Source organism: Nannobrachium achirus (assembly GCF_963921795.1).
Source record: "Nannobrachium achirus genome assembly, chromosome: 23".
NCBI classification, from domain to species: Eukaryota; Metazoa; Chordata; class Actinopteri; order Myctophiformes; family Myctophidae; genus Nannobrachium; species Nannobrachium achirus.
Window position 1 is genome coordinate 47445924 of NC_137830.1, and position 10510 is coordinate 47456433.

The window sequence follows — 10510 nt, forward strand, 5'->3', positions numbered from 1 at the left end:
CACAATCTGAGGACAGTAAAATCCTCAGTGTTAATTTAACACCGAGAATGTACTGTACACTGAATTTATACGGGTCCATTTGGCATCATCTGTAAACTCTCTTGAGTTAACAGACCAGTAAGATTTCCATTTGGATTCCTCTTTCCTGACTAACAATCTTTTAGCTGGGGGACCCCCTGGAACCCCCTCTCAAGGACCCCTGTGGGTTCCCCAGACTTCAGGTTGAGAACCAGTGATTCCAGCGGACCCTTGGGCCCTTAACAACCGCAGCTCTAAAAGCGTAACGCTGGCGGCCCTGAACGCTGCCAGTCAGCTGTCAGGGTGAGGTTAACAAGGTTGCTCCGCTACAGTGGCGTCAGTTCAGAAAAAGCTAAGGTATGGCAACATGACTGACACCAGTCATGTTGCCATACCTTATCAACAGGCATGATACATTTATTTTAAGAAGTACATTTATTTTTTTTCCTGTTTCTACGGTTTCTTGGTCTGGATATATGTCAGCCTGGAACGGTTGTTCAAGTGCAGCTAAACTTGGCATGTTAGTAAACGTGCCACAATTAACAATAATGCATTGCAGCTGACCTGCGGAACCTGGGAACATACCATCTTGTCAAGATGAATAAAAATGTGGAGAATATAATTATAATACCTTGTTGAAGTGACCATTTTGTAAAATTCATTCGTAGTTATTTTACTGTATTTTAACAACATAATAACCAGCACAGAGAGACATTCATGGATTTATATTTAAAAGTAACTTTTATTTTCCCCCCTGGACCCAGAGTATGGCAGCTGCATACCCCTGCCATACCCAATTGACGCCCCCTGCTCCGCTAAACCTGACACACAGATGATCCTTCTTAAGAGCGCCGGGCGCGGTCTCTCTCTTCCGTGACACGCGTCACTGCATACGTCAGTCATAATGTACGGCACAATGGCATAATCCCATTCTGTCTCAGACCCGGGATGTTATGACCGCAGCACTCTCTCGTACTCTCCTCGCTGTCCAGGAAAGCTCGGGATGGCTCCCTCGGGGCTCTCGCGTCGTCAAACGCAGCCTCCGCAACAGCGCTCTCCACATCCTCTCTTTTTGAAGCAACGACGGAATAGAAGCCGAAAATGACTTACAGTAAAGATGGACCGGAGTGGAATACGACCCCCGTCCTCCAGTGCCGCACCACAACACAACTCAGACATTCACAGTTGGTGGCGCAGCGTCTTCTGCGTGCGGCAAACCACATCCTATATTTGAAACAAAAGGGTTTAGGGAAAGAGATAGGTTTTTTTTTTTGGCAACGCAGGGCTCTAAATCAAATCCGTTTGAGCAAATTCTCCTCTGCTGCATGCCAAAAATCCCATTCTCTCTATACTGTATGTTAAATAAATTAATTAAAGTTAAACAAGTATGGATCTATAAATCCATAATTAAAATAAGACAAAGAGCCAAAGGACGTATATCTTAAATTGCTGTATTTGAGAGGAGTCAGACAGAGGAGACAAACAGTGAGCTACCATCCTAGTGGCAGCTTGATAATTCTCTCTCTCTCTCCAAGATGGAGGAGAACAGTATATAAAGAGTACAGTTTATGACAGTAAGAATCGTGGGACTCATTCATTTGTTCCCAGATCATAACAAGGAACTGAAGGAAGACAGTGACACGTAGTTGGTAATTTTCCACTATGACCTGTAATCTATTAGCTGAGCCCACAGTATCCGACCAAAATGTGGTCTCTTATACTGTAAGTTCAGTTCATAATATATATTATATGGTCATATGAGCCTCATACACAAATCATGAATTATGTATCATAATTCTTATCTTATCACTGTATATAAAATGACATGAAGTGATCTGGTCCATTTTAAGGTATTGCCAGGTCTTTTGCTGACATGCCGTGGAAAAACAAGCCGGAATGAAGAATTGTAGCCAAGTATTGAAACAAGTAAAACGACCCATTGTCCGCTGTTTCCACTTGTAAAAAGTGACTCAATAGTACAAGTCTAAATGACCATGTAAAATGGATGTGTTCTTTTTTGTTTGTTTTCTTGCAGTGAAGGAGATTGCCAGTTGAGGACAAGGCAAAAGGGCAGGAGAGGGGAGAGGAGCTTTGGCTGTTCGCTGACATAATGGAAAGCAGATATTGTCTGTAAAGAGGTAATTAAACCCCACTGCACAATGGCGTCAGTGCTCATAAACGCTGCAAGAAAGGTTTTTACCTCTTAACAAGGCTCTTTCCTCTTCTGACTTCATCCAAACCGTGGACAGAAGAGCATGCTGTGGTTTTGTCTGCGCTGGTGCATGATAGGCACAGTGCCCACTCTGTCATTCACATGATGTTGATGTCTTCAAAGACTCACGGGGCTGCACCGGGGTCGCGCAAGCTCACCACACGTGCAGTGGTGGAAAGTAACTAAGTACCAGGGACGTGCTGGCCATTGGAAAAGCGGGACAACTCCCAAACGGCCGGTTCATTCCTGGCCGGTCCAGGCTGGCCATTAGGAAAAAAAATAAAAATAAAATTCGTTCCATTTTGGGGGCTGCATGGGCGGCCAACAAAGTGAATCGTCGCTGTCGGGCAGAAACCTCGTATCTCCAAGTTTCAAATGTATACATTTTTTTCTAAAAGCAAAGCCCTGCACAAAAGTAGTGAAAACAGCAGATCTACAAGCACACATGTGTGCTTGTAGATCGGCTGTTTTCACTAGTTTAAATCATTTTTAAAATGATAAATACAAAACAAACGGTTTTGGACATACAAGGTTTCCACCCGAAAACGACGAAATATAACTCATGTACAGAAATTGGCCCACTGGCCCACTGACCACCGAGCCCCCTGCTGCTAATGTTGTGATAAAACCAACGGTTTGCATAATGCGTCTATGAGTGGGCAATGAGTGGCCCGCGTGACACATTATCCACCGTTTCGGAAAAGTGACACAAACTCTTGTGAGAGGTCGCACAAATGGTGAACACATTAAGGCACCTTTTTCAAAGAATAGGCTTGTAGCGTGGTGAATGGCATGATCCTCTTATACGGTCTGGATCGTCCATGTAAGAGAAGCTAAATAATGCGCTGAGGGTCATGTTTTAGTTTTCTCCAAAATGGACACATGCCTTTGAAATGAAATGTTTCACATAATGTCCTTTGGTTTTATTACAAGTCCCCCCTACTGCATCATAATACTCCTAAGTACGGAAACCCACATGAGGTCAGTGTGACCTTACCCGATCCTTGACCTCTACACTCTTAATGGCCTTAAGGGCCGCTTCACGCTTTCTTTGGCTCTCCTCAGACACACACCCAGCCCTGTGCCCCCCCCCCCCCCCCCCCCCACCCAATACACACACATACACAGACCTACCATCAGTAAACCACAGTATTACTATGCTTCTTATGCCTTCATGATGAATATGGACCTCAGAATGTAAAATACCGTACACAGTATCTCGCGGTGATGGAGGAAGATTCACTTATACGTATTGCCCAAACAGAAATGGATTAGTGGCGGTCGATCCCTTCTCCCTCTGCAAGTCCTCTATGGAGGCACGTTAGCATGCTCACCATGTCAAGTCCTCTATGGAGGCACGTTAGCATGCTCACCATGTCACGCATGTTACCTCAGTTTAACAGCCTTGTGTGACCTCAGATTCCAACGCATGGCAAAATCAAAGACACTTAGAGGGCTCTTACACGGAGACGAATTTCTTATTACCAGGTAGTTTTTAGTAGTAAAACGGCCATTTTGACACACGGAGACGCGTTTTTATGACCTAATCCGACACTTTTTTGAATTCGGGTCTGAAAGTGGAAAAGTGCGTTTCGCATCAAATACGCAGCTGTGTAATAAAGGAAATCGGCGAGGGAGAGTGCGATGATGTCATAACACCCCCTCCCCTGCTCCTCCTCCCCTGCTCCATGAAGGGTCCAGCCCACTAGTTGCTCACACACACCACAACAACAACACAACACTACAGTAGCAACACTACAGTAGCAATGGAGGTCGGAGTGTTAGCGTTCTTGTGCCAGCAGCTACAGTTTTTGCTACAACTTTTAAGCCAACAATTATTGCTCCAAGAGCGACACCGACTGCTCCAAGAAGAAGAACACCGACGAAAAGGACACTTGCGTCACCAACGATTTCTAAAATTTCTAGACATGACAAACCCACCCCGGAGAAGAACGAGAAAAGCAACGAGAAGGGAGTGTTGGGTGGTTCCAGGCAGGACCAGCGATTTCTGGGACAATTTTGTCAATGGTGTTGTTGGAGAACGTGAATGGAGGGTGAATTTCCGCATGTCCAGGGCCTCTCTCGTCGCCTTGTGCGAAGAACTACGACCGCATATCGAAAAGGAAACTACAAATATGCGGGCACCGATTGATCCACTGAAGAGGGTTGCAATGACTTTGTATTACCTGAACGATGAGGGAAGGATACTAAAGACGGCTAACTCCTTCGGCGTGTCCCGACCGACTGCATCGGTCATTATACGGGAGACCTGCAGAGCTATCGCCACACACCTAGGACCAAAGTACATCAAAAAACCATGTACTGAGCGCGAGGTGGAGGATCTGGTTGCTGGTTTCGAACGTGCGCATGGCATGCCGCAATGTTTGGGAGCTGTCGACGGCACCCACATAGACGTGCAGGCGCCTCGAGCCAACTCGACGGATTACATCAACAGGAAAAGCAGATATTCCCTTAATGTACAAGCCACCTGTGATTACAAGTACAGATTCATTGATGTTGTGGTAAAGTGGCCAGGGAGTGTGCATGATGCACGTGTTTTTGCCAATTCCCAGATAAACAAAGACTTGAAGAGTGGCAGGATTCCTGCTATGAAAAAACGGCTTGTGGAGCACGAGTTGCCTATACCAGTCTATCTTCTGGGTGATCCTGCCTACCCACTGCTGCCTTACCTGATGAAGGACTATGCACTAGGTGGTAGCTCACCTCGGGAGCAGTACTTTGGACTATCATTGTGTCGGGGACGTATGGTCATTGAGTGCGCTTTTGGTCAGCTCAAGGCAAAATTTGGCGCGCTACGAAGGGCTATGGACATAAACATGGATGACCTGCCCTATGTCATTTACTCCTGCTTTGTCCTCCACAATTTTTGTGTGGCCAACAAGGAGGCTACGGAGGAGGTCTCGTTGGCAGCCTTGGAAGCAGAACGGAACAGACAGCCTGCCACAGAGTGCAATCGTTATACTACTGATACCAATGAGGCCGAGGGCAAGAGAGTGAGGAGGGTTCTCGCTGAGTACCTTGACCCTTAAGGACTGAAAAGCTGAACTTCTTTTGTAATATACCACGCTGTTGCACGAGTACCTTTGAAGATGCTCTGAGCCTTTATGTCCTTCACGTCTTTTTTGTGTGGAAAATGTCTGAATATTTTTTATTTTGATTTGATATGTCTACATGCTCATTGCTCAAAATGTGTCACTTCACGCTGCATGTCAAGCTTGTAGATCTTCAATTTTTTATACTTTGATACTGTAGTATAATGGTCCAGGGATTTGATACTTTTGGAAAAGCTGCCAAAAAGTCATTCTTAAAAGTGAACCCATTTATGTATCTGTACAAAACGTGAAAATAAAGTACCACCTTGAACTTTGAACCTTGTTTTTTTATTTGTGTATAAAGTGCATAGAATGTACTCAGATGGCTAGATTGCAGTGTTGGGAAAAGTATATATATATATATATATATAATATATTTTATATATATATATATATATATATATATATATATTTTTTGTTTTTGTTTTATATATATATATATATATATATATATATAGGTAGCAAAACCACAATATAAATAATTTGACACTGTTGAAATGTTAAGAATAAAACATATCAAGCATTGGCATCAATATACTAAATGAATGAACCCAAACGGGTCCATTTGGTTCCATTTGTACTCTGTCAGTTACAGTCTTGTAAGGGTCTATTATTATATCATGTTATAGGCTTTAGTTAATGTTTATCGTAAGAAAATAGTCCATAGATCATCTGATGCATGCATTGATGCTGGAATAAGCTGCTCTTCAAACCAGTGCAGCTAAACGTTCTCTTATTGATCAGTTATTGTGTTCATCGAAATCATGTAAGTCAGTGGTTCGCAAACTCATGCAGCCCCATTAGAGAAGATAAGCCAGGGACCCCCCATAAGAGAATATATTTTTAAGGCTCCAGGAGTGATTACCCAACCATTTTAATTTCAAAGATCCCCAATTATAACTACTCTCAATGGTAAAATTATTGATACAAATCTGCATTGATTAACTTGAGTAAAATTTGCAAAATAATATACATCTGTTATTTGTTGAAATACAATTACTTGAAAAAGGGCAGATCTACAAGTTGTTATTGATCAAATCAAACTTTATTTATCAATCACTTACAAAAAAAATGTCCAGAGTGCAGTGCACGTCAACAATATAACAAAAGCAAGAGGTAGTCAGTTTAAAATATATGTAGTCAGTTAAAATATACAAAAAATGTTACAATATAAAAATGTTACAATATACTACACACTCCAAAAAGTCCTGAGGTCTAGATGTAAAAAATAAGGCACCACAAATAACACGTGTGCAAAATAAACGCACTGCCACCTGAACTGTCTTTGACAGATGCACGTAAGAAAGAAAAATAATCAAATAAAAACAGTAAAATATACAATAAAGTGTCTGAGCATAGCAACAGGCGTAAGGACATTGGTTATTGTGCATGGTTATTGTGCATGAGAAAAAGGGGAAAAAAGGGTATAATGTGCTAATGTGTGTATTATACTACAATCTTGTGCAAAAGCAATGGGGAACGCTGTGAGGTGAAGCTGTGCTTCAAGCATCTTCATGGGGAAATTTGTTGTTGTCAACAAACTGTGAATACCGCGCCTCAAAGTCCACCAATATGTCGTTGTATTTGGTCAGGCAGGACTCCCAGTCGACATTCTCCTGCAGTTTCTTCGTTTTATAATCTAGTGTAACATGAAGGAGTAGCTCTGACTCCTCGTCAGTCCACACAAATGTAGCCTTTTTACCAGCGCTCGCGGATGCTGCCATTCTTCTGGTGTTTACGTTGTGAATGAAAAGCTATCAGAGGAGACGGAAGAGAGAGGCAGGAAGTGAAGGAAGTCACTGGTTTGAGCGCATGCGCATTCTCTTCTTTTTACTGGTTTTCCAGTGCCACCTGTAGGCCGGGCATATGAACTACAGCATTTTGCATTACATGGTGCGTTCCGTGTAAATGCAGACAATATGAGCCAATGCGAGGTGTAAAGGCGATCTCATTTTGAAAACGAATCCAAAATGAGATCGGCAGCGCCTCCGTGTAATAAGGGCCTTAGATGAACCCATAGCATCCCTATTCTGGAACCAGTGTTGTTTTTGACAGCAAATTTTGATTTAGTTTTAGTCATAGTCTTTTGAATAAAATGTCATTTAGTTTTAGTCATAATTTAGTCACCTTAGTCGCATTTTAGTCGACAAAATATCATAAGATTTTAGGCAACTAAATCTACAGTTGATTTAATCAACTGAAATGTATTTTGGCGGGCCTTGATGGCATCGTAATCGTTTACACTTGGTTGTCTGCTGAAAATAGCCGATCTAGAAGCTCGGCTATTTTCAGCATGCGACACCTGAGAGCAACCAAACATAAAATGACTCTCTTCTCCACCAGTCCCTCCCCAACGTTTTAGTCTAGTTTTTATTTTGTTGACGAAATAGTCCATTTATTTAGTCTTAGTTTTAGTCACCACAGCTTAGTTTTTATTTCGTTTTTATTTCGTTTTGTTCAGTGAAAAAACGCAGTCAACAAAAAAAATGTCGTCATAGTTTTAGTCGACGAAATCAACACTGTCTGGAACTGACATTCAGAGGAAATAGCTTGTGAGCTTGTAGATCAGCAAATCCGGTTAAGACATTTTCTGTAGAGCGAAAACAGGAGGGGGCCTAGTATAGAACCCTTGGGAATCCGGTCAACTAAGTCTAGGGTGGTTAAGATAGATGTGGAATGACAAATGACCTTCATTATCGTCATTTTGTCAAACAATAATTTTGTAACCATCATTTTGTACACCATCATTACTGCCCATGCGTTCACACAACATGCATTCCTTCACTCACTCATGTTGATGCGAAGCTGGAGTCTCCATTTTCAAACAGCAGCAGTGGTGGACATAGGGCTGAAGTGGTCATGGTATGTTTTGTAATATTAATCCAAATCTACAAAGTAAATAGTAACTAAAGTTTTCTAATAATTGTAGTGGAGTCAAAAATTAATGAACTGTTATAAAGCAAATACTCCAGTAAAGTAAAGGTACCAAAGAAATGTACTTAAGTACAGTACTTAAAGGAGTAGTTCACCACTTTTCAACCTGTCTTCATATAATAGGTCCTCACTAATGTTCATGATAAAATATCACAATTTTTTTCTACTCAGTCCAAGTCTCCTAGGAGAGCTGTGGGAAGTTCAGAATCCATCGTCTTGTGACATCATCATTTTCCCCAAAAAAAATTTTGATCAATATTTTTGAAAAACATATTTAGATTTTTATTATCGCGAGAACAATGGCTTCCACTTTAAAATTGCAACTTTTCAAGAATGCAGTTTCTATAAGCTGGATTGGCAATCGATGATGTCACAAGACGATGGGTTTCTGACCTGCCCACAGCCCTCCTCTGAGGGAAAAAAAAAGAAGCTATTTTTGAGTGAGGACCAATTATATGAACATAGGTTGAAAAGTGGTGGAGTGCCCCTTTAAGTATGTACTTACTGTAGTTACTTTCCACCGCTGAACGGCAGACATTTAATCTTCTCACACTCTTTATTCTCCTCTCTGGACCTTCTATAAGGCGACTTAAGGTCCTGACACAGGGCCCTGGGGGCCTCCGTCTGTAAGCCTAATAGCCCAGGGAGGGTGTAGGGGTTAAGGGGGCATCATAGCCAGGGAGGGTGTAGGGGTTAAGGGGGCATCATAGCCAGGGAGGGGCAAAGGGCCTGACCCGCTCATGTCACGCTCTAATTATGATTGTCATGTTGATGGAGAGGAAAGAGCCTGGAAAATTAGCGAGCCAACATAAATTTGACTGATTTTGGTGCGTGTGTGTGCGTGCGTGCGTGCACGTGCCTTTCCTTGCAGACACACGTGCATGTTTGCTTGTGTAATTGTGAGGTATCTTTGTTTTTGTGCATATACAGAATGTGTGTGTAATAGTGTGTGCATGCTTACAGTGTGTGTGTTTGCGTGTGTTGGTGCTGGTGTGTGTGAAAATGCACGTATGCATATACTTGTGTGTGCGTGTGTGCATGCGTGTGCAACTGTGCATGTGTGTGCTGTGGACTGGGGAGTATGGAATGGAGAGCGGTGAATTATTTCTTCTCGGGGCGAGCGGAAACCATTGTTTAAGTCGTAGCTCTTGTCTTGTAAGTGTTAGGCGTTGTGGGAACGCATGCGGTTTGGGACTCGCAACGCTGACAGAAACATACATACACACACACACACACACACACACACACACACACATACACACACACACAAAGCAGGGGAGGGGGGGCAAAGGGAGAAAACCAAGACCAACTCAAAGTAGGAGATGGAAAGTAGAAGAGAGAAAGAGAAGAAAGACGGGAAAAAAAAGCACATGAAATGCATGGCAGACACAGCAAATGGCATAGGGACCTGAAGACCGCCAAAATACATTGAGAGAGAGAGAGAGCGAGAGAGGGGACGTGCTGGCCATTGGGAAAAGCGGGACAACTCCCGAACGGCCGGTTCATTCCCGTCCGGTCCAGGCCGGCCATTAGGAACAGATTAAAAATAAAATGTCGGCCTTCGTTCCATTTTGGGCGCTGGGCGGCCAACAAAGTAAATCGTCACTGAAACCTTGTATCTCCAAGTTTCAAATGTATAAATTTTTTCGCAAAGCAAAGCCCTGCTTCATCATACAAGGCCGTTGCACAAGAGTAGTGAAAACAGCAGATCTACAAGCACACAACGCCTCGTGGTGCGAGAAGTTGTGTGCTTGTAGATCGGCTTTTTTCACTAGTTTAAATCATTTTTAAAATGATAAATACAAAACAAACGGTTTTGGACAACGACGAAGTAGCAGCAGTGCTATAGAGAGAGATCTCTCTCTATAGCGCACAATGAGGGCCTCTCCAACTCTTTTTCCCGGGCTGAATCAGGGGCCCAGCACGTCCCTGAGAGAGAGAGAGAGAGAGAGAGAGAGAGAGAGAGAGAGAGAGAGAGAGAGAGAGAGAGAGAGAGAGAGAGAGAGAGAGAGAGAGAAAGTTGCACATGCATTGCAAAGAAGAGCACTGCTACAAGGCCATCCAAAGAAAAGGTGCCTGCCATGCACCCTCCACGGAGACAATCCAAAACCAAAGACTATGGCTCAGAGGAAGAAAGGAATAAGACAGAAAACAAACAAAACACAGGAACTAGTACAAAACGCAAGACGGACAGTCCCCCCCACATAGGAACGAGAGAACAGAAGAAAGGTAA

The 10510-nt window shown here is 42.9% G+C and overlaps 1 protein-coding gene across 1 annotated transcript; it reads left to right on the forward strand.

Annotated features, from left to right (window-relative positions):
- Positions 1-4401: 4401 nt before the first annotated feature.
- LOC308308948 (uncharacterized protein) lies at positions 4402-5280 on the forward strand (the record flags this gene model as incomplete). Its single annotated transcript, XM_080754404.1, has 1 exon — positions 4402-5280. The coding sequence occupies one exon, from the start codon at positions 4402-4404 to the stop codon at positions 5278-5280; it is 879 nt and encodes a 292-aa protein (XP_080610530.1).
- Positions 5281-10510: the final 5230 nt, after the last annotated feature.